The 24,169-nt window shown below is 50.2% G+C and overlaps 2 protein-coding genes across 4 annotated transcripts; both read left to right on the top strand.

Annotated features, from left to right (window-relative positions):
- The first annotated feature begins 10,623 nt into the window (after nucleotides 1-10,623).
- Nucleotides 10,624-11,353, top strand: LOC135293166 (olfactory receptor 14J1-like). The gene has a single exon (XM_064407160.1). The coding sequence runs from the start codon at nucleotides 10,624-10,626 to the stop codon at nucleotides 11,233-11,235; it is 612 nt and encodes a 203-aa protein (XP_064263230.1). The 3' UTR covers nucleotides 11,236-11,353.
- A 1,592-nt stretch (nucleotides 11,354-12,945) lies between these two features.
- On the top strand, nucleotides 12,946-22,419 carry LOC135293176 (zinc finger protein 239-like). 3 transcript variants are annotated; one of them, XM_064407167.1, is made up of 3 exons: nucleotides 12,946-13,321; nucleotides 20,838-20,916; nucleotides 21,108-22,419. In XM_064407167.1, exon 3 carries the CDS (start codon nucleotides 21,117-21,119, stop codon nucleotides 22,056-22,058), a length of 942 nt encoding a protein of 313 aa, XP_064263237.1. In that variant the 5' UTR covers nucleotides 12,946-13,321; nucleotides 20,838-20,916; nucleotides 21,108-21,116; the 3' UTR covers nucleotides 22,059-22,419. The 3 variants fall into 3 exon arrangements, 2 of the variants coding, with proteins under 2 accessions (XP_064263237.1, XP_064263236.1); XR_010355298.1 differs by lacking the exons at nucleotides 20,838-20,916; nucleotides 21,108-22,419 and adding an exon at nucleotides 18,074-18,851; XM_064407166.1 differs by having other exon boundaries at nucleotides 20,838-22,419.
- The last annotated feature ends 1,750 nt before the right edge of the window (nucleotides 22,420-24,169 follow it).

The raw sequence follows: 24,169 nt of genomic DNA, 5'->3' as shown, positions 1-24,169 counted from the left end.
CTGGTTCAAAGCACTGAAAGGCATGAAGGACAGAGAGGAGGCCACACCAAACAATGCTCCTGTTTCCATACCCTCTCCTCTCTGTCCCAGAAAAAATTGCATGGACTGTACTCATCTCTCCGAGTCATCTCGTTCAGCATGAGCAGCTTAGCACCAGGAGCTGAAGGAGCTGCCACCATAGGCCACAGGAGCTGGGCAAGGGGGAACTTTTGGAGCAAAGTAATGCTGCTCAAATAGACCTAGCTGAATGCAGCAGATATAATAATGGAATCACAGCATCCTTTCTGTTGGAAAAGACCTCTGAGCTCATCCAGTCCAGCCGGTCACCCAGCAGTGCCAAGCCCAGCACTAAACCCTGTCCCTGAAGTGCCAAGGCCTGAACAGCAGGCCCTGAGACAAAGGTGACTTCTGGATGAGCCTTCCAACCAAAGGTTATCTCTGTATGTGCTCACTGATGAAATATGCATGGTCATTAGCACTGTGATAGATGTAGCCACTCCTTAGTGACACATGTATTGATCTTTTTATATTTGCAAGCCAGACAAGGCCATGAAATCTGACATCTGGCCTTGTTTGGGGCTGAAGGATCAAAGTCACCTCCCTTGGTTCCTCCTTGAGCCCTGGCCAGGCTTTGGGAGGGATCCAAGAGGAGGATGAAACCAGATGTTCCCGCACTAGAAGTGCTGTCAGTTTGTTCATCCAGCACTGTCAGAGCTGGGCCCTCTCACAGCGAGGTTGGAGCCTCACCTGTGGCTGGAGGCACCTGCAGGAATTCCCAGTGTCCAGGAGTGGCTCTGCAGCCCTTGGCTGGGACAGCTTCCCCTGCTGCTGTGTGGATCTGGGGGATGGTGAAGTCTGAGGGTAAATGATGCTGGATCTTTCTTATTCACTGCTGCAATCTTTGGTGGTGATGATTGGGTGCATTGCTGAGCTGCACCTTTTGTGATCCTTTGCTGCTTTGAGCTGCAGTAAATGACACTGATTCCTTCAGTTGGAGTCTGTGCCTTTGGTGCTGACCCTGCCCACTGGTAAAACAAAACTGGCAGAGTCTGGCCAGATCACAGCAAAATGTCACTTGTTAAATGTAAATGTGAGGAATCAGTGGCATCAGAAATTCCCAGATGGGAAGCCCTTCCCTGGAGTTGGCTGGCTCTGGAGTGGGCTGAGGTCGCAGCACTGTGTGAGCAGTGGGGCAGTTGGTTAAAAGAAGCTGAACCCCTGGATGTCTTAAAAGTTATCAAAAAATTGCATATGGGAAAGGAAAAGAACTTGTGGGTTTGGGCAGACAAAGATGAATTTGTTAACAGTACATTGGAAATAGCACCTTCAGAAGGAACGATTATTGTTGGAATGCTCCCACATGGAGCAACAGAAGAAGGTTTTAATCTTGAGCTCCCATGCATTTGTGCAAGTGAAATATTAATATCATAAATAACTATGTACATACTTATAGTATAATAAGGCCTTAATATATATATTTATATATATATATTTATATGTATGTCTATACCTATCTAGCTATATCTATATTTCTATATCAATATCTATATCTACGTATAAAATAGTAATAATGTGAAATAGTGCTGACAATACTAATTTGGTAGCTTTGGCTGCTCAGGGATGTAACATCAAACACTCTACAGAAAAGGATTGGCCTGGACCCTAATGTCAGAGGTAAACTTTGTGAGATTGTATACAATGAAAAAAGGAGGAGGGGATAAAATTGTCTATTTTACAGGGTTTGCTGATACTGTGATGCAGAATGCTTTGTCTGTTACTGTGAAAAATACTGTGATGAAGACTGCAGGGTTTTTCATGAACCAGACTATCCACAAGCTGCAGGATTTGTTGAACGGGTGAAGGGGTTGTTAAAAGAGCAGTGGAAAAATTAGGAGATGGGAACCTGTCCCCATGGAGAACCCATCTCCCAGATGTGCTCCATGTCCTTAACAATGGCCCACTAGGGAAATGGAAACCCCTGGCTGTGCATAACTGCACCCAATTTGCAACTACAACCATGGGCAGTGAGACTTGGACTGCCTGGGAAATTGTTGTGGGTGTGATGGCCCCTGGCAGGGCCAGCCCAGAGGCTGCAGGGCTGGACCTTCATGCATTGGAATTAATGAGGATAAATCCAAAGCAAACGAAAGCTGTCAGTACTGAGACAGGAATTCAGATTCCTCCAGGACACTTTGGTTTGGTAACTGCTCGGTGGGGGTTGGCCTTGCAAAATGTTCATGTCATGGCAGGAGGAAAGGAGGAATTGATGCTGAATATAAAGGAGAAATTACAGTAATTCTGTTAAATAATTGTCAGTAAGATTGGGTTATTCAACCCCATGACAGGGTAGCACAATTATTGATATTGCAATTTTAAGCACGATTATGAATAATGGAGATGCACCTCCAGTCATTACCATTTGTGGAGATAAAGGGTTTGGATCCAGCAGTCCTAACAATGGAGCCAGAGTGAGGGCCCGGAGACCAAAAGGGCCTCCTGAGGCAGCTGAAGGAGCAGCTCCTAGGAAAGACAGCATTGAATCCTGAAACCTGGGCAGGAACAATGGGAATATGTCCCTGCAGCCAAGTGTTCTGTTTGAGAACAAGTAGATAATACAGGATGCTGTTTTACACATCCTGCCAGACCAAATCTTGTTTGCCCCAGTGGCCCCTTTGGAAAATGCTCTGATCCACAGGGCTCCCTGTGAAGGCTGCTGTGACACTGAGGGACTTGCACACAAATTCCATCCAGGAGCCTGGGTGCCCCTCAGGGACTGGGCCCCAGCCCCCTTCCAGCCAAAGGGGAAAGGGCCCCACCAAGCCTTGTTAGCCACAGACAACATGGTAAAGCTGAACAGCAAAGGACCTTGGAGGCATTCTTCTGGAATTAAAAAGGCTCCAGCTCCATGGACAACAGAATTATTGTTCCTTACTCAAATGAGATTGAGCGAAAAGAACGAAGAACAGTGTCACTAAAGTACTATTGGTGTCTGTATGTTGTACCTTGATAAGTCAGCCAGAATCTTTGTTTGCCACAAACACCTCCGGTGTTTCACCAAGGGATTAGTCATCAAAATTTAATGATTGGTTCTGAAAATTTCAAGATCAGGGTAGCCGAAGTACTCCATGTCACTAATTTCTGTGTTTGTTCTCAGCTGAAGTTGGGAGGAATGGGGTTCCCTTGGAGGGCCCACCCTGTGGGCTGGCCAGAACTCAGTCCATGGGCTCTGTCTCGTAACTGTCAATGAAGGGACAGTTCAAGAAAACACAGGAATACAATGATCCATTTGACAGGATTCACTAAGATTTCCCTTCAGGAGAAACCGAAGCCTGTTCTAATTACAGAGGCCACAGTGTGAGAGGATTTCTGTGCCTTACCATCACTCCCAATGCCAGTAGAACTTGGGCTGCTGGAGCTTGGTCAGTGTCAGTGTCAGTGTTACCCCACTCCTGGCTGCAGGGCCACCATTTAGGGTCCTTCAGCAACAACCACAAGGAAGACCTGGAGCCCAGAGAACATTTTCCCCCCAAGGAGTGCCTTGGGTTTCAGAAAGCAAAAGATTCTGGTTCATCCTGTGCCCCATGTGTGCTGCCCCGTACCGTGGAGTTGACTGGATGGATTATTAGAAGAAGTAGCAAATGATGCTGTTAAAATGTCCGGTAGCACATCCTATGGGCTCCAACAAACGCAAATGGGGACTCTACAGAACCACATGGCCTTGGATTATCTGCTTGCTGGCCAAGGAGGAGCCTGGGCTGTCATGGGACAGGAATGTTGCACTGCTGTCAGTGATGGGTTTGAAGGCCAACAGTCAGCAATCACCTTGACAGAAAGAGCAGGAGAAGAGTGGCAGAAAGAAGAAAATTATTCTTGGTGGGATTGGCTTCATGGCTGCCAAATTGGAGGCTGCATTTGTGGCAGTGTCTGTCATCATTGCAGTGTGTGCACTTGGTGTGCACGCTAACATTCCATGTTCCAGTTGTTGTGACGCTTTGTGCTGGGAAGTGGAATATTGAGACTTGTCTTAAAAGAGACAGTCTCAAGAAGAGAGAGGCATTTGATAAATAAGAGAGAATAGTAGCAACTCTTTAGGCATGTTTGAAAAGGAATGTGAATAGCTCTGAGTAATGAAATGTAACAGCACTTATTTGAAGCACAAGGGGAGATGCGTTTATGCCTAATATCTAAATCTAAACTGTGTTATTGAAAGAATGGTTATGAAGGTTGTACTTCATTGTAGCTCTCAGGGCCCATCCAAGTAGCAAGGCCTGAACAGGCTGGGATCAAGGCCTGAACAGGCCCTGAGGCAAAGTTCACCTCTAGATGAGCCTTCCAAGCAAATGTTATATTTGTATCCACTCACTAACAAAGCATTATTAACAACATGATCATTGAATGTGTTCCTTGATAAAACATGGATTTCTCTTTCTGTATTCAGAAACCAGACAAACAATCTGGCCAAACAATCTGGCCTTGTCTAGGGGTGAAGGATCAAAGTCAACTCCCTTGATTCCTCCTTGAGCCCTGGCCAGGCTTTGGGAGAAACCAATCAGGAGAATGAAACCAGATGTTCCCACCCTAGCAGTGATGTCAGCTTGTTTGTTTGACGGTACAAAAGCTGTGTCCTCTCACAGCGGGCTTGGAGGCTCCTTGCCTGCAAAGGTGGAGGCACCTGCAGGAATTCCCAGTGTCTGGGAATGGCTCTGCAGTCCTTGTCTGCCCCAGCTGATGTGTGGATCTGGGTGATGGTAAAGTCTGAGGGTAACTGGTGGTGGATCTTTCTTTAATCACTGCAGGCAATCTTTGTTAGTAATGACTGGGTGGATTGCTGAGCTTCTTTTGTAATTCTTTGCTAATGATTATGTGCTTTGCTAAGCTTATCCTTTTGTAATTATTTGCAGCTGTGAATTATATAAATTACAGGATTCCTTAAGTTGGTGTCTGTGTCTTTGGTACTGACCCTGCCCAGTGGTGAAACAGGGCCCCCTCGTGCGTAAGATTTACCTGGCAAGGCAAAAACCCTCACTCCAAAATTCCCCCCTTCCTCCTTGTTCCCTGCACTTCATACACTGAGCATGATGTCCTGTGGTCTGGGGTATCCCCGGGGTCAGTTGGGGTCACCTGTCCTGGCTGTGTCCCCTGCCAAGCTCCCCCACAGACCCAGCCCCTGCCCAGCGTGGCTGGAGGAGGGGCAGGACAGGCCTTGGCTCTGTTGCAGCTCAGCAAGAACAAAACCATCTCTGCGTGCTCAGCCCTGTGCTCAGCACCCGGCCCAGCAGTGTCTCAGTGCCAGTGTCTGTGCCCTCAGTCCTTGCCAGGGCTTTCCATGGCAGCTGCCAGGACAGGTGACCCAGGTGTCACCCCCAGTGAGGGCTGCCATGGAAACAGTGCCAGCACTGTCTGTGGAAGGGGCTAACAGCGGGCCTGTTAGCTAAAGGAGCAAGAAGAAGCTGAGAAGAAAGAAGAAGCTGATAAGGACCTCTCTCCAAAGCTGTAACCAAAGAAACCAAGAGAATTAAGAGACTGAAAAAAAATAAGAACTTCGCAGCTACATGAAGTATATTTAGAAAGTTAGTTAAGTCACTGTAACTTTTCACCAATAGTGTTATGTTGATTTATTGTATCCAATAATTAGAGTAAAAGAAACATAAACAATTAAAAAGTGTATAAAAAGTCAGCCACGTTCGATAATAAACTGTTGCCATCTGAAACTGCTTGTAGTCCCTGCTTTGTGTCGTGACCGCCTCGACAACAACAACTGCCCCTTTCTGTCTGGCTGACCTGGCCTTTGGCCCTGGCAGTGCCCTTTGCGGCTGGTTCCTAGTGCCTGAGCAGCCAGCGCGGCACAGGGCAGGTGGCCATGGCACAAGCCCCCAGCAAGGGATCCCCTCTGGCTCTGGGCAGTGACACCAGCCCTGAGCAAGAGGCCCAGGGCAGGATTCCATGGCCACCAACCATCACAATGGCTCCGGGCATTGGTTGCCATGGCACCAAACTAAGGAATGGGTCCCCATGGCCCTTGCCATGGCACCTGGTGGCACCAACGAGTGTCACTGCAATTGTCCCTGGAACAGCCCCAGCACTGCTTTGTCCTGACGGTTGCCGTGGCAGCCGAGTGCCGGGGTCGGCTGTTACTCGTCTCTGCCCCAGCACGGGAAAAGGTGGTTCTGGGCAGGCCATGCTTTCGAAGAAGGAGTCTGGACTCTTGCTTCTTCGGTCTTCAGTTGAGTTTATTGTTTCTTATCTATGAAGTTTTTTCTGTCTGTCCAGCCGAGGTCTGATCAGCAAGACAGCCAAGGGCACTCTCTCCCGCCCACGGGGCGGTTGTCTCTTTCATAGTGAAAACTACGTATTAGATATGTACCTTCTATTGCCAATACTTTTCACCCTTGTTGGCAAGTGTACCTTCACCATGAACCAATCCACACGTGCCAACATCATCCTGAACATGGATGCCAAGGAGAAGAAAGAAGGACAGGGCACACCCAAATCCCTCCATCTTAGAACCCCTGATCCCCATGTATAGAATTTCAAACCCCCCTGTACAACATACAAAACCCCCCTGTACAGTGCTCTAAAAATTTTTTCCTTCACCCTGTGATTCCTACTACTGTGCCACTTAAACTTTTGTGGCCTGTAATTCTTCATATCAGGTTGGCAATTTGCTCCATGGATTAAGATCTAATTTCCAGGTGTCTTTGGCTTCCTGCCAGGGTCTCCGAGCCCCTGCCAGGGCTTTGAGACATCCAGGGCATCCAGAGAGATGTCCTGGGTTCCGACACCAAGGACAGCAACAGCTCTGCAGGCAAGTGGCCATGGAACCTGGCTGCAGAAATGGCTCCTTGGGGTGGTTTCCAAGGAAACCTGAACTGATGAGGGTTGCCATGGCACCCAAACCCAGCAGTGGGGTCACTGCAGTGTCCATGGCAACAGTCCCTTGCAATGGCCCAGTGCAGGCTGGGATGATGATCCATCCTCACAGCTGGCCCAGGGCAGGTCTGCAGTGGTCTTGGTGGCAGCTTGGGCTGGCACACACTTGAGGAGGATGTCTGTTTTCAATGGGGAAACTCAGGAGTTTTCGATTGCTTCAAAAATTAAAGAAGGCAATATCCTCTTTGGCTGTGTGCAGCCGGGTCTCCAAGAAAAGCAGGTCCCAGGTGAGTGAGGAGAGAAAAATGAGCTTGGGGAATGTGGAGCAAGGTTGTCCACACTGGGTCAGACCTCAAGGCACAGCTTCTCTGAGCAGGCCAGAGCTCCTTAGGAGAGTGCCTGGATCAGTATCAGTCACTGAATGCTGCAATCACCTCTTGTGTAACAAGAACAGCAATAAGAGACACCCTTTAAAGTAGGAACACATATTTCCTAGCAGATCTTTGAAATATTTCTCCATAACTGTAAAAGGAAACCTAATGAACTGCACTAGAGTGGAGGTAAGTCAAGGCAGAGGCATGGTTTGTCAGGACTCCTTGATCATAATGAGCCCTGTGGAGTATTTGGAGCTGAGCGTTGAATCTCAGGGCCTGAGAGAAGATTGCACAAAGCATTCCAAGAGTCAGTATCAGAGGAAATGCCCAAAGTGTCTCAAAGTATTATGGGTCCCACTAAGATCCATCCCCAGCACAGGCTCCTCATGGACTCCTTGGAGGAGGGAACTGGTTGCCAGGATTGCACAAAAAACTTCTCAGAAACTCAGTGTGGAAGAGAAAATCCAAAGTAGCTTAAACACCTTGAGTATCTTAAAGTATTAATGACCCCAATGAGTGTCAGTACAAAGCTCTCAAGGGACTCCTTAAAGCAGATAATTGGGGCCATGATTGCACAAACCTCTCACAGACTCTGTATCAAAAGGGAAACACCAAGTACCCTAAAACAACTGAAGTACCTTGAAGCATTAATGAGCCCCACTGAGTGTTGTTACTGACAAAGCCTTTCTAGGGACTAATTACAGCAGATAATTGGAGGCCATGATTGCACAAACCTCTCAGAGAGTCTAAGCCAAAAGACAAACCCAAAGTCCTTTGAAAAACCTGCAGTCCTGGGAGCATTCAGGAGCCCCCAGGGCCATTGCTGAGCAAGGCTCCCCAGGGACTCCTTCCAGCAGATCCTTGAGGCCACTGGGATGTGAGCTAGGGGGGGATGCTGAGGGCAGGACAAGGGGCTGACAGTGCCCAGCCTGGCTGGGGCTGTGCCAGGAGGCCCCAGGGCCTCAGGACAAGGTGTCTCCTCCCAGCCCTTGGTGGCACAGACCCTGCTGTGCCCCAGGGCACCAAGACTTGGCTTCTCTTTGTCCCCACCTGGCATCAGTGCCTCCAGTTCTCTGCTCTGCCTGGGGCCTGGGGACACTTTCTCAGTGGTGTCCCTCAGTGGGACCCATTAAAAGTCCAAGAAACTTTGGAGTTGGATTCTGACTTGGAGTTCTGGAGAGGTTTCTTCAGCTGCCTCTCAGGAACTGATGTTCAGGGCATGGGCACAAAGCCCCAGAGGGTCATTAAAGTCCTGGTGCTGTGTCTGTGCTGCTGAGCTGGGCTGGGCTCCTGGCACAGAGGCAGCTCCTGGTAAGCAAGAAGAGCTTCAAAAGCACATTTCTCTTGATGGCACTGCCTGCAGCCAGCCCGGGCAGAGCCCAGAGGCACAGAGAGCTTCAATCAGTCAGGGCTGGGAAGGTGCTGAGAAGTGCCTGGGGCAGAATCACTGCCAGCCCTTGGCACAGGAACCTCTGGCTGCAGGACAATGCAGCTGCAGCTCCTGAGTGATCTCCTAAAGCTGGAACATCCCAATGCCTGCAGACCCTGTGAGTACATCTCTTGAGTATTTCTGCTGCAGGGGAGGTGAAATGTTCATGAAGCTCTGACATGCTGAAGGGTTCTGAGCAGTTGTATAACATTTCCAAGACAAGAATTTTGATAAAAATGAGGAAATTTCCTAATGTTTCTATTCAGTTTCCTACTCTTGGAGAATGTCTGGGATTGGGACCAAAATATTAAGGCTTGATTATGAATTTTGACATGTTCCTGAGACATCTGAACTGTTACTTTTAGTGATGAGTATGTTCACAAGAGATTCCTAATGTGCTTTCAGCCACTCTGCCCATGGACAGCACCAGCATCACCTTTGCTGGACCCATCAGGCTCAGTCTGAGCTGTCCTTTCTCCAAGCTGCAAACAGAACCTGCCTTAGCCAGTGCCATGCAAACAGGCAGGGTTCTGTAGGGGCATGGAGAGTGCACAAAGATTTGGGGTCTGAGAGTGCTGGCAGGGAGAGATCAGGTGCAGGGAAACAGCTGCAGGAGGAAAGTCTCTAGGATGCAGAAACAATATCAGGGAAGGAGAGAAAACAAAATCCAGAAATGCTGTGGCAGGGAGAGTTTAGAGATGTCCACAGGATCCGTTCCAGTGCAGCCCCTCCCTCTGAACAAGCCCCCTCCCTCCTGTCCCCCAGCCAAGCCTCTGCCCTCAAGGCCGGGGCTCCAAGGCGTGAAGCCCCTCCTGTGCAGGCAGAGCTGCAGCAGAGCTGTGGGGCACCTCTGCAGCCCTGGGCCCAGTTCCCTCTGCAGAGCACAGGGCTGGGAGCAGCTGCCCGGCCCTGGGGGCTCTGGGAGGGGGCACAGCTGGCTCAGGGTGACGCTGTGCCCAGTGCCCGGCTCTGGGCAATGCTGTCAGTGCAGCCAGGGAAGGAGCTGCATCTCCCTTCATCCAATGCCAGCATAAGGACACTTGGAATTCGCTCTGAGATTTGAGTCCAAGATGGGAGCTTCAATGCAGGATTCAAACCTGTCCTAGAGCATCTCTAAGATTGATGGGGAAGCACAGAAGTTTTCTGACATTGAAAATGCTGTTGGGTTGGTGAAATGAGAAATGTGAGTCCTTGGCTGCAAATGTGGAGCTGGGCTGTGGGGGATTCATCTGCTCTCAGCAATATCTGGTGACCATTAAGGAAAACTTAGGAGTGTGAACAATCCCCATTTGGGAAAAGTGAAAGCCCAGAGAAACTCCAAGCACAATGAAGTGACAGACCATCTTCCTCAGTCTCCACTCATCATCTTCCCTGAGGGAACACACTCTGTCCTACCAGAAGGCAGTAGAAATGCTGAGGGTTTTGATATCCAAGAATATCAGGAGAGACATGGGGGGAGCTTAAAAGAAAACCTCAGAACTCTCAAACAGAGAAGCCTGTCCTTGTGTGTTACAGAGGAGGGTGTATGGGAAATGGCTTTGATTTTGGTTACATACATCTCCTCTAACTGTTCACTGTCCTTTACCCATGAACAGGTCCCCATGTGCAGCCCCAACAAATGTCCAACAGCAGCTCCATCAGCCACTTCCTCCTGCTGGCATTGGCAGAAACACGGCAGCTGCAGCTCCTGCACTTCTGCCCCTTGCTGGGCATCTCCCTGGCTGCCCTCCTCATCATCAGCGCCGTAGCCTGTGGCCACCACCTGCACACACCCATGTTCTTCTTCCTGCTCAACCTCTCTATTCTTGACATGGGCTTCATAAGCACCACTGTCCCCAAAGCCATGCACAATTCCCTCTGGGTCACCACAACCATCTCCTATGCATGATGTGCTGCTCAGGTTTTTCTGATTTTTTTTCCTTTGGATCAGAGCTTGCCCTTCTCACCGTCATGTTGTATGACCGCTACGTGTCCATCTGCAAACCCCTGCACTATGGGACCCTCCTGGGCAGCAGAGCTTGTGCCCACATGGCAGCAGCTGCTTGGGCCAGTGGCTTTCTCTACGCTGTCGTGCACACAGCCAATACATTTTCCCTGCCCCTTTGCCATGGCAATGCCCTGGACCAATTCTTCTGTGAAGTGCCACAGATCCTCAAGCTCTCCTGCTCCAAATCCTACCTTAGGGAGCTTGGGCTTCTCATAGTTTGTGCTTTTCTCTTATTTGCTTGTTTTGTGTTCATTATTTTCTCCTATGTGCAGATCTTCAGGGCCGTGCTGAGGATCCCCTCTGAGCAGGGCCGGCACAAAGCCTTTTCCACTTGCCTCCCTCACCTGGCTGTGGTCTCTCTGTTTCTCAGCACTGGCTTTTTTGCCTACCTGAAGCCCCCCTCCATGTCTTCCCCATCCCTGGATCTGGCCCTGTCAGTTCTGTACTCAGTGTTTCCTCCAGTCCTGAACCCCCTCATCTACAGCCTGAGGAACCAGGAGCTTAAGGATGCCCTGAGGAAAAAGGTGACTGGATACTTTTCAGAAGCAAAAAAGTGTTTGTTTTCTGCTGCATAGTTTTCGGAATGGAACTCATGACTGGCCCAGTCTGCCTTCTCAGGTCTTTGGTGATGCCTATAGGTTCTTCTTGCCATAATGTTGTGCTCCATTAAATGTTTTTATTCATTCCTTGCTTAATTCCCTATCTGCCTCTTGAATTTGATCCAGAAACTCTGTCAACCAGGATTTGCACCATTGCTTTCTTTGAACAAAATAAATGACCTTGCAGTGCCTTCTTTTTCTGGGATCCCAACTCTGAGACCTGCATGACGTTATGGGGGAGAAAGGGAAGAGTCCCAGGACAGCAGCACTCCCAGGGAGCATCAGCAATTGGTCCTGTCAGAGCTGCTGAATGGACCTCCCTTTCCAGAGGCCCACACTCTCTTTCCCAGCCCTGCTGTGGGTGCAAGGCCGGAGTGCTCTGGCAGCTTGGTCACTGTCCTGCTGCATGTCCGTGCTGTGCCCTCAGGCAGGGACAGGCCATGGGCACTGCTGGGACACAGCTGGGTTCCAGCACAGCAGCTCCACCAGCAAAGGGCACCTCTTGAGTGCAGGGCAGGATGGCTTTGCTCTCTTCCAAAGTCACTCTCAGGCCACTCAAGAAGCTCCTTGTGTTTCTTGTTCTCCCAGGACTCAGTGGGATGAGATCAGGGTCCTGCTGTGTCCTTCAGGGGACTCAGGTCTGGGTCAGGTTTTGCTTGGGGGTAACCAGTGCCCATCAGATGGGGAATGGTCTGTGCTGAGCCTTCCAGGGGCTCTGCAGCTTGTGCCAGGGCTGATGGCAGGGGAAGGTTTGTCTGGAGGACCTTGGGAGCTGCCAGGAGAACACAGGGGACCTGCAGGGACAGGGTGTGCCAGGGACCAGCAGGGAGTGGAGCTCACTGGGCACAGGCCTGGCAGGCTGGAGTCACCCCGAGATCCAGGACTGAACGTCTGCTGTGAGCCAGGAGAGCTCTGCAGCCCAGGGACACAGCAGGCCCAGGGAAAGGAGTCTGGGCACTGACTCCTCTGACCCTCAGGGAACTCCCCCAGGAGGATTCAGGGCAGCCCCAAGCCCCTCTGGCAGCCCTGGCACAAGGCAGGCACCTCTGAGCCCCCTCCATGCCCTGCAGGAGCCTGTGTGGGAGGGGGTCAGTGCAGGGAGCACCAGCAGCTGCCTCTGTGTGCCAGGCTGAGCAGCAGAGCCCAGCAGAGGCAGCCCAGGGCCCCGGGCAGCACAGCCCCCGTGCTCTGCAGAGCAGCAGCCCCAGCTCGGGGCTCTGGGCAGCAGGGCAGGGGCTGCAGCAATGGCTGCTGGGGCCAGCACAGACGTGTTCCCCTGGGAAAGGCTCTGGGGGCAGCTGGCATGGGCCAGGAGCAGAGCAGGAGCCCGTGGGTGTGCAGAGGAGCCCTGGCAAGAGGCTGGCCTGTCCCTGGGCCAGCAGGAGCTGCCTGAGGAGCCCCAGGGCCAACTCTGCTGTTGGACTGGGTAGCAGGGCTGGCCCTGGGGCTCCAGGAGCTGCCCGAGCTTAGCATCTGCTGAGCATTCCAGACCCAGAGTGGCTGTCCCTGACCTCCAGTGCCTGCAGTTCCTGCTGCAGGGCCAGACCTGACTCTGCTGCTCTGCTGGGCTGGGGCAGGGGCAGGGAGAGGAAAATGATGGACCCTTGTCTATATGAGTCCCCACAGTGTCTTGGTTCCATTAAGCCCCACAGGGTCACCATGGTCCCCAGGTCAGACAAGGCCCTGCAGTGTCACAAGAGCCCCTTGGTTCTGTGGAGCCCACAGGCTCAGTTTTGCCAGTGGGCAGGGTCAGTGCCAAAGACATAGACACCAACTGAAGGAATTGTGTAATTTATATAATGTCTATGTGCAAAAAATTACAAAAGGAGAAGCTCAACAGAGCACATCATCATTAGAAAATAATTACAAAACCAGAAGCTCAGCAATGCATCCAACCATCACCACCAAGGATTGCAGTAGTGATTAAGAAACATCCAGCACCAGTCCCCCTCAGGCTTTACCATCCCCCAGATCCACACAGCAGCAGGGGAAGCTGTCACAGCCAAGGGCTGCAGAGCCACTCCTGGACACTGGGAATTCCTGCAGGTGCCTCCAGCCACAGGTGAGGCTCCAATCTCGCTGTGAGAGGGCCCAGCTCTGATAGTGCTGAATGAACAAACTGACAGCACTTCCAGTGCGGGAATATCTGGTTTCATCCTCCTCTTGGATCCCTCCCAAAGCCTGGCCAGGGCCCAAGGAGGAACCAAGGGAGCTGACTTTGACCATTCATCCCCAAACAAGGCCAGATGGGGCCTTGTCTGAGTTTTAAATACAGAAAGGTAAATCCATGTTTCACCAATGAACACATACAGAGATCATATTCCTCACAGTTATTCATTAATGAGTAGATACAAATATAACATTTGGTGGCAAAGTTTATCTAGAGCTGATCTTTGGCTCAGGGCCTGTTGTTCAGGCCTCAGTCAGGGCCTGGTGCTGAGGCCTCAGGACTTCAATTGGTCCTTTAACCTGTAGAGGAACTACAATTCATAACAATTCTTCCAATAACACAGTTTAGATTTAGGTATTAGTCATAAAGGCATTGCCTCTTGTTCTTTATTTAAGTGCTGTTCATTACTCAGAGCTATAATTCACATTCCTTTTAAAACAGTCCTAATTAATTGCTATTCCCTGTTATTTTATCAAATGTCCATTTTTCTTGAGACTGAGACTATTTTTAGACAAGTCTCAGTACGCCATTTCCAGCACAGTGTCACAACAACATGGAATCATAACACACCAAGTCCTCACACTGCAATGATGACAGTGATGCCACAAGTTCATTTCACAGCAGCCTCCAATTTGGCAGCCATAAATCCAATGCCACCAAGAAAAATTTTCTTCTTGCTGCCACTCTTCTACTGCTTTTCCTGTCAAGGTGATTCCTGACTGCTGGCCTTCAAACCCCTCAGATAGCAGTGCAACATTCATGTCCCATGATAGCCCAGGATCCTCCCTGGCCAGCAAGCAGATAATCCCAGACCATGCGGTTCTGTAGAGCCCCATTTGTGTTTGTTGGAGCTCCTGGGATGTGCGATTGGACATTTTAAGAGTATAATTTGCTATTTCTTCTAATAGTCTAATATTTCTTCTAATAATCATTACTGTAATATCCACAGGACAGGGCAGTGGACGTGGGGCACAGTGTGAACTAGAATCTTTGGTTTTCTGAGGTCAAAGGCACTTCTTGGGTGGAAAATGTTCTCTTGGTCCCAATTCTTCCTTGTGATTGTTGCTGAAGGACACTCAAGGGAGGCATCAACATTGCCTGGAAACAGGACACAAACCAATCCTTTAGGAAGCTGTTTATGGGCAGCGTCCACACACCCAGCAGCTCTCATTCCCAGTACCAAAGGTCTGATTTCCTGTTTCCCACTGTGGGCTGCTGATGGATCCAGGGCTCCTCCCTGGACTATCCAAGTGAACCCCATTCCTCCCAACATCAGCTGAGAACATTTCCAGCAATTAGTTACATTGAGTATTTTGGCTATTTTGGTCTTTACATTCTCATCAGAATTTAATGACTAATCCTTGGTGAAACTCTAGAGGTGTTTGTGGCAAACACAGATTCTGGCTGACTCTCAAGATACAACTTGCAGACGTCAGCAGTACTTCAGTGACATGGTTGATCATTCTTTTTCCTCAGTCTCATTTGGATTAGGAACAATAATTCTGTTGTCCATGGAGCTGGCAACCTTTTAATTCCAAAATAATGCCCCCAAGTCCTTTGCTGTTCAGCTTTAGCACAGTGTCTGTGGATAACAAATCTTGGTGGGGCCCTTTCCCCTTTGGCTGGAAGGGGGCCGGGTCCCAGTCCCTGAGGGCACCCAGGCTCCTGGATGGAATTTGTGTGCAAGTCCCTCAGTGTCACAGCAGCCTTCACATGGAACCCGGATCAGAGCATTTTCCAAAGGGGCCACTGGGACAAACAAGGAGATTTGGTCTGACAGGATGTGTAAAAAATCTCCTGCAATGTCTACTTGTTCTCACACAGAACACTTGGCTGCAGGGACACATTCTCATCATTCCTGCCCAGGTTTCAGGATTCAAACAGTGCTGTCTTTCCCAGGAGCTGCTGCTTGAGCTGCCTCTGGAGGCCCTTTAGGCCTCTGGAGCCACACTCTGGCTCCATTATTAGGACTGCTGCATCCAAACCCTTTATTTCCACCAACAACAGTGATTGAAGGTGGATGTCCTTTTTCACAATTGTTTTAAAAAATAACAATATCAATAATTGTGCTGCTCTGCCATGGGATTGAATAATCCAATCTTTTCACTGTTGTTTAATACAATTACTTTAGTTTCTTCTTGATAATTTGCATCAGTTCTTCATCCTATGACATGAACACTTTGCAAGCTCAAGTGAGCATTTATTAAACCAGTGTCCTGGAGGAATCTGAATTCCTGTATTGATAACTCTTATTTGCTTCTGATTTATCCTAATTAATTCCAGTGCATGAAGGTCCAGCCCTGCAGCCTCTGGGCTGGCCCTGCCAGGGGCCATCACACCCAGAACAATTTTCCAGGCAGTCCAAGACTCACTGCCCATGGTTGTAGTTGCAAATTGGGTGCAGCTGTGCACAGCCAGGGGTTTCCATTTCCCCAGTGGGCCATTGTTAAGGGTATGGAGCACATCTGGGAGACGGGTTCTCCATGGGGACAGGTTCCCATCTCCTCATTTTTTCAACTGCTCTTTTAACAACCCCTTCACCTGTTCAACAAATCCTGCAGCTTGTAGATTTTCTGGCACATGAAAAAACCCAGAAGTCTTAATCACTTCATTTCCCACAGTAATAGATAAAGCCTTCCACATGACAGTATCAGCAAATCCTGTAAAAATTGCCAATTTCATCCCTTCTTCCTTTATTTCTTGTATACAATCTCACAAAGTTTACCACTGACACCTGGGTCTTGGCCAGTTCTTTTCTATAGGGCATTTAGTATCACAGTGAGCAGCCAAAGCAGACATATTGCCATTGTCACCCTTATTTCATGTTACCAATGTTTAATCACATAGATATAAATTTGATTATTTTATTATATTATATATATGTTCTGGTTTGAAAGCAAAACCAGTGAGAGACTCCAAGTCAGAAATACAATTTATTATGAAAAAAGGAAAATAAACCCAAATACATGCAATAATGCAAAAGAAAAAAACACTGATAGAAACAGAATACAAACTGACACAATGGTAGTTAGAATGGTGGTGGCAGTCCAGATGAAATGGTCTTGTTGAAGTGGTGATCCTCTAGAAAAGATCTAGTAGCTCTTGGCCTCTGGAAACCAGTGGGTAAGAACAGCTTGTTCTGTCCCAAATCCCAGATTATATCCAGGTGGGGATGCTTAGCTCCTCTCCTACTTGGGCGGAGCATCTCACAATGGGCTGATATGGTTCTGAGTCATGGGGTCGGTCCTTAATTACCCTTTAAACAGAAATGGCTCCTGGAGGGAGTTATCTCTGAGTCATGTGGCAAGGCATTGATGGGCCCATTAACAGGAGATAAGGAACAAACAGTATCCCTCCTGGTTTCAACAGCTCTTGAGGATGGGAATAGAATACATCTTTATATTGTAACCTAGGAGACCACTTTATTCCTCTTAACTCCCTCTAGCCTCTGTTCCAGCTCCTTAAGGCATCACAACAGTCCAGGAGCCGGAACGTAGAGGAGTGAGTGCAGTTTCTGAAAACAAACTGCACAATTCTTCTTCCCCCACCTTCGCTCTCAGAACCAGCCTTAGAGGCGTAGAACTCATTTCTGGGCTAAACAGACAAAAGGGGTACAAGCATCATGAAGTCACCCCAGGACGCGCCCTTGTCAGGGTCAGGGGGTCCCATCCCCGCCTCATCTCTGGGCTGCCGGGGGTCCCCTGGCTCCATTATCACCCCTTCCCCTCTCCCCGCCCCGGGGCTCCCACGTTCCACAGCCCCAGCTCTCATGGGGATCCCAAAAACCAATGGCCTGCCCTGTCGGTACCGGGCCATCCCCACGTGGACCCCCCAGGACCCTCCCGAGGGGCGATTGCAGCTCCTTTCCCCCCAAAAAAGCTCCTCTAGGGAGCCCGGAGATATCCGGGGCTTGAGTCCGGGATCTGCCAGCTCTGAACACTCTCCAAAAAAATCCTCCTGGAGACCCCTTGGTAGAGCTGGGGCGAGCTCGGCCTCCCCCCTCACCTGCGGCTCGGGGCTGGGGGCGATGCTTCCAGGGCAGGGGGTGCTGCAAGCTCAGTGTGCGGGCGCTGCGAGTGGCAAGATTCTCCCGCTCCTGCTCCTGCTCTGGGAACCCACAGAGCTGCTGGACCTTGTCCCCTGGCCCTGCACAGCTCGTTGGGAGGCACAGCAGGAGCAGCACCCTGGCAGCCTCGGGAATGCCCCTCTGGGATCCATGGCACACACTCCCAGGGCCTGGAATTCCAGTTCCCAGCCAGGAAAAGATGTTTCTGCCTTTGAAGGCAAAGATCTTAAGAAGGAACTGAAAGCCAAGTGGAGCAAGATCTTACAGTGACATTTCACTGCCAGCCTTCATAACTTCACCCATGGTTGTTGTAACTTGTGTATTGAGAATTCAATCAGGGCAGGGTCTTTGGTGGAACTGCCCTGGGTCTCGGGAGACACAGAGAGAGAAACAGAGCAGGCAAAGAAAGGCAGGAGAGATAGGAGGACACAAACACAATCAGCTGAGAAGGTGGCACTCAGAAAACAGAACTACAATTGACTGAAAATGAATGGGACAGAAATAAATAATTTTGTGTCTTTATTTCCTATCAAAACAATTTCCTCCCTTTCTCACAAACCTCCTCCCTGTGTCATTAGGCAGGGCTGTCAGAAAGTTCTTCATTCTGATTGGACGTTCCAGGCTGCAACCACAAGGAAACAGGGAATGGGGATTTTCCTGCTCCTGGGGAGTCTGACATCCTCAGCTGAGGAGAGGAGGAGGCACCAGAAGAAAAGGGCAGCTGGGCTTCACCCTTCTGCAGGGAAGGGGGGGGAAAGAATCTCATCCTGTCTGCAGCTGCTCCCACAGGGATGTGAGGGCTGATCCCAGAGCCCCAAGGGCCACATTCAGGGCTGCACTCAGGGAATGCTCGCCTGGTATTCAGGGGCAGCTTGGGAGCACCTGGATCTTGGAGCACCCAGCTGCCCCCCATGTTTGGAGGTGCCTGAGGAGGGCTGGGACGATGCCAGGGATATCCTGCAGTGACATCCCCCCTGTCCTGCTCTGGGTGAGCTCAGTCCCAAACCTGACCCTGATCCTGGTCTCAATCTCACTCCACATTTAGACACACTCACAGTTCTGTATTTAATCTCATCGCAGTCCCAGACTCATCTAGCCCCAGACCCAATCTAGGGCCAGCCCTAAAGCCAATTCTATGTCTAGCCTTAACCCCAATCTCAGCTCTAATCCAAATCTCAGCCCTAACTCCAACCCCAGCCGTGACTCCAGCTCCTTCCTAAATCCTCAGCCCAAACCAAATCCCAGGTCCAGCCCTTCTGGGGGTTTGGGGGTGACTCTGTCCCTCTGAGCCCCGTGATGTTTGGGTGGGGTCACACCAGGGCTGAGAGGGACAGAGACCCCCCCGGCCTCCCCAGGGATGAGAAGGTCGGAGAGCCCCCCCAACCCTGAGCACCCTTAGCGGTGAGAGGGACACAGAGCCCCTGGTCCTCAGCCCTGGACAAGCATTCCCTGAGGCCAGAGGGATGGAGACTCCCTCTAGCATCCCCCAGGGCGAGGGGACAGAGACCCCAGAGCATCCCCTGGGCTGAGAGGGACAGAGACTGGGCCGCCACCCCCTTGGCATGGGGGTGAGAGGGAGGGAGAATCCCAGGCATTCCCTGGGGTGAGAATGATGGAGATTCACTGGGGAATGGCCTGGGGTGACAGGGACAGGGACAACTCCCACAAGCCCCTCCCAAGCATCCCCCAGGGCAAAAGGCACAGAGACCCCTTGAGCACTGGACAAAATAAACTTGGCAGAAATCAAATTTAACTCTGCATTAATCACTTTGATGAATGTTTGATTTTCCCACAAGTCACATGTGATGAAAACGCAAACAAATCCAACACATGAATAAACCGATAATAGAAGCAATTCTGTGGCAATTCCAAGTTCCATCAGTTCCTGCACAGTTCCAGCTCAGCTGCTGGCAGGTTCCCATAAAAAAAAAAAAAAGTGGAAATTGGGCCCAATACAGATTACTAAATGGGAAGAAGAAGCACTGTGGGGCTGTCACAAAGGTGACTGGGACGAAGAGAATAACGATTCTCACATTTGGCAAAGCCCCTAAGCCTGTGAATTTGGCATTTATTCAGGAATTTAGCTCCTTGCACTGGGCTCATGAGGGGACTTTTAGCAGCCCTGTGTTCCTTACTTTGGGGTGAATGAACCTTGTCAGACTTGCTGGTATCATTTGCTCCCTTTTCTTCCAGTGTTTTTAAGAAACTTTTCAAGGAAGGACAACAAAATATTTTCTTTCCACTGGTCACCCAGCCACCAACAGCCTTTTTCCTCATCGGTTTTCCCATAAGTTGCTCAGAGGAAGCTGCATCCAAGTTTCCAAGAGTTTCTCCAGAGAGAACCACAACCTCCTCAGAGGAGGGAACCATGCTGTTGTCAAAGGCACTTGGGGGCAAAGAACAGTGTCTAAACTGACTGTGCCAAAATAATGTTGCAGTTTGGTTAAGAAAATTGTCAGAGAGACGCTTCTGCCCCAATTAAGGTGCTAAGGAAACCAAATCCAAAGTGGATTTTATTGAACAGGAAACGTGAGGTAGAGAGAGACATGGAAAGAAAGAGAAAAAGAGAGAAGAGGGGGAAGGGCAAGGTAGTGAAGGGGACAGAGACCTACCCTGGCAGGGCAAGTGTGACATTGTCCCCTGTGTGTGTGGCTTTCCTGGGGTGAGGGTTTTACACCTGAGCCAGTTTGGGTAAGGGGGGTGGTGTTCACTCCCCCAGCAGGGATTACCCCACTGTTTCAGGTTACAGTGCAAGATGTAACCAAATGCATGTTTTCAGTCACCATCTTCACAAACTGTTATAAACAGGCGGGGCAGTGTTCTTTATCTCTTCCATGACTCAGCCCTGATAACGCCCTGCAGGGGCTATCTTCTGCTAATGGGCCATTGAGTGTCCCTGCAGGACTGATAAAATGACATCATCCCATTGTGGGATGCTCCGCCCAGGGGGAGGAGCCAAGCATTCCTACCTGGATATAAGCTGAGGCTTGCAGCCCCAGGAGCACCTTGGCTACTGGATTCCCAGAGGACAAGAGCTCCATCACCACCACTGGACTTCAGAGGAAGACCAGACTCTTCTACAGGATCACTGCTTCGACAGAATCACGTTCATCACTGCTACAGGACTGCAGCCACCATTTAATGAGACTGCTACCAGCACCCTGACTAACAGGGTGCCAGGTTATATCCTCATTCTGTCAGTTTAAGGCAGCATTTCTGTATCATTGCCTCAATCTTAATTTTCTTGTTAAATTGTAATTCTGGCTTAGGCTCTCCTCCTGGTTTGCCTTTAAACTAGTACAAAACTCAATGCACTCATCTCTTGTTTTCCTCCCAAAACAGAATTTCACATCCCAAAACCTTTGCCAGATGGAGGAGGATGTTGTGAGGAAGACAAAGATGCCCTGGGACATGCAGGCAGGTGAGGAGGAAGTCAGTGCCCCTTTCCCCCTTTTCTTTGCTCCATCTCCTAGACCAGCATGGCCCCTGGCTGCAGGACAACACCACGGGCAATGCTGTCCTGCCACGGATGAACTGGGGGAATTTCCTTCCCCTTCCCTCTGGCACAGAGCCAATTCCCATCCTCTTTCTGTCCTTCCTCCCCCCAACAAGGATCTGGGGATGGAGACCAGCGAGGACAAAGCCCCATGGCACAACCTTGTAGCAGAGGCCATTTTGAGTGGCTCCACAGCACAGGAATACAACGGGGAAGAAAAGCCCCAGAGATCCCACAGGAGGAGGGGCTGCAAACCCAGCCCAGGCTACTCTGAAAAGGAAAGACCCACCCTGAGCCAGGAAGGTGGACAGTGCTTCAGCCAGAACTCAGAGCTGGTGATCCATGAGCAGCTTCATGATGGGGATAAGCCCCACAAGTGCTTGGAGTGTGGGAAGAGCTTCAGGCAGAGCTCCCACCTAATCCGCCACCAGATGATCCACACCGGGGAATGGCCGCACAAATGTGGGGAGCGTGGGAAGGGCTTCAGCTGCAGATCCACCCTGGCGACCCACCAACGCATCCACACCGGGGAGAGGCCCTATGAGTGTCCTGAGTGTCAGAAGAGATTTCAGAGCAGCTCCAGTCTCCTCCTGCACCAGCGGATTCACACCGATGAGAGGCCCTTCTGCTGCCCTGATTGTGGGAAGGGCTTCAAGCGCAACTCCAACCTTGTCACGCACCGGCTCATCCACACCAGGGAGAGGCCCTACGAGTGCCCCACGTGTGGGAAGAGGTTTCAGACCAGCTCCAACCTCCACCTGCATGAGCGGATTCACACAGATGAGAGGCCCTTCCGCTGCCCCGACTGTGGGAAGGGCTTCAAGCAAAACTCCCACCTCGTCAGGCACCGGCGCATCCACACTGGGGAGAGGCCCTACAAGTACCCCACATGTGGGAAGAGCTTCACCCAGAGCTCTGACTTGGCCAGCCAGGAGTCACCGGTAAGGGATGTCCTGCCAGTGCCCCAACTGCAGGAAGAGATTGATGAACTGCTCCAGCTTCTTCCCCCATTGGAGGACCCATTTTGGAAAGAGCCCTGTGACCCATGGTGGGAAGACATCTGTTAATTTTCCTGCCCCTGCCAATGACATGTTGTGGGATTGAAGAACATGAGGGTCTGGCCATGGCCCTGTCATCACATTCACTTCCACCTCAGGTCATTGCCAGGGGCAGGAAAGGGACTCTCTCTCTCTCTCTCTCCCTGAGTGTGGTATTCACATGCCTTCTGAACATGTGAATGTTCAAAGCTGTGACACAAGCAGAGAAGAAGGAAAACATAATTCTTACCTCTCTTGCTGTGCCTGTGTTGTGCTAAAGTAGAATGCAATATGGAGATTGTTTACTGTTTTGTTGTGTTTTTCAGGTTCTTAGTTATGTTAAGTTGTATATTGTAAGTTGGTTTGTTTCACTCGCCCCTGTGGTTGTGTAATGGTTCTACCCAGGTTGTCTCCTACCCCGCAATTGTTGTCAGTCTCCCTGAGTTCATCGCTGGACCCTGTGGAAAGTGGACTCTGGGCTCCTGCAGATCTGCATCTGGACCTGCTGTGGGAGTTACCTCTTGAGACCACCTGTCTGTGAAACTTCCTCCAGTAGGAGCAGACCCGTCTGGTGGGTGTCACTCCTGGAGGCTCGGGGAGGCAGCTCCTGCACCCGAGGAGTCTTCCCCTGACAGGACACATTTGGTCTTTTGTTCACCTAACACCGCATTTTTACTGAGAGGGGGTCTGAGTCAAAACAACGTTGAATTCTGCGCCTGAGACTGTAAGTGGTCTCCTCTCCCTTTCTCTCCTTCTTGTTCCCCTGTCTCTCTACCCCAGATCCTTTCAATTGTTGAAGGGTCGGGGCGTTCTGAGCCCCTTTCGTTTACTTTGAGCCAGGTCTTTTTAACTTAGCACCTTTGCCTCTTTTCTGTGCTGCACAGCCACTGTCTTTTTTGATAGGGGCAAGTGTGGATCTTTCTGCCTTTTCCTTTTCATTTTCCCGAGGGTGGTGGGTGTTGGTTCCCTCTCTTAACATCGTAAGCCATCAGTGTGAGGCTTTCTGAGTTCCAGAAAACAACGTTTATCCAAGTTGCGGGAATCCTTGCAGGTGGCGATGTTCATGTTAAAAAGTGAGAATTAAGAAAGTTAATTGTTTGGTTGTTTTCTCACTTCCTGGAGGTTACCACTGGCCAATTGTATGAGGTCAATTTTTGGGATGTAGTCATTGCAAAGTTGGCAGAATTAGGACAGTCAGGGGACTCCTCCCTTTCTAAGATCTTTCTCTGTGTCCGTCAAGTTAGAGCCATTTTAAATTTAAGGTGGGAACGGAGAAAACAACCATCAGTTAACACTTCAATCCCCAGTTCATGCGGTTCTCTCCGTCCTACCCCTCTTCCCTCTCCCGTGGGCCCAAAAGGTGGAATCTTGAAGGGAGCTTCCACAGTTGTCACAAATCGGGGTCCCCATCTCCCCAGCTCTCTCCAAGGTTCTTGCCCCTGCCGCCCGAGAAGTCCTGGCCAAACTTCTTGGGACCTTCCCCTTCCTGAGCCTTTTCCAGTTTGCAAATCTCCATCCCGAGTTTGCTTTAATCTCCCAGATCCTTATCCCTCACAAAATGGCTTCTGTGAAGCCCAATATGGCGGAAGTCTCGTGGCTTTTCCCGCCAACCCAGTCTCCTCTCTCTATAAACCCTTTCGTATGTTGAACAACCCCTTTCTTATTTAGACTCCTCCCATTCCCCTGCTCCTTCCCTTGTCCCTCTGCCAGTCCCTCCTCCGAAATCCCTGCTCCATGTTACATCCCTGAGGTGGAAACTGGAACATCAGGCATCAGGTCTCCCCGCCTAGTCCCTTAGCTCCTCCCCTCGCCCTCCTCTTTCTGGTTCCCATGCTTTGGCTTGTGGGGGGCAAGAGGTGGGACACCGGAAACTGGAGCCAATGCCCACAATATCAGCGGCTCCAGTCTCATACCATCTGGAGAGGGAGGGCAGGACACGAGCCCAGTGGACCCCAGTTTCTGCACCACGTAATTAAAGAACTTTGCAAGGCCCAAAAAGATTTTGGTAGAGATAGTGAACATTTCTGGGGAATCTTAAGGGCCACTCTCACGGAGTCAGAGGTAACCCCAGCCAATCTCAAACATTTGTTTTCCTCCCTCCTCAATCCCACCAAGTACACCATGTTGGAGGGAGTATGGAA

This window comes from Passer domesticus, unplaced genomic scaffold (assembly GCF_036417665.1).
Source record: "Passer domesticus isolate bPasDom1 unplaced genomic scaffold, bPasDom1.hap1 HAP1_SCAFFOLD_84, whole genome shotgun sequence".
NCBI classification, from domain to species: domain Eukaryota; kingdom Metazoa; phylum Chordata; class Aves; order Passeriformes; family Passeridae; genus Passer; species Passer domesticus.
The sequence above is the reverse complement of the archived record's forward strand: the minus strand, read 5'-3'. Positions and strand labels throughout refer to the sequence as shown.

What these genes read in the sequence shown, in the direction of transcription:
- LOC135293166 (XM_064407160.1), top strand. Translation starts at nt 10,624, where the DNA reads ATGTTGTATGACCGCTACGTGTCCATCTGCAAACCCCTGCACTATGGG.
- LOC135293176 (XM_064407166.1), top strand. Translation starts at nt 20,865, where the DNA reads ATGGAGGAGGATGTTGTGAGGAAGACAAAGATGCCCTGGGACATGCAG.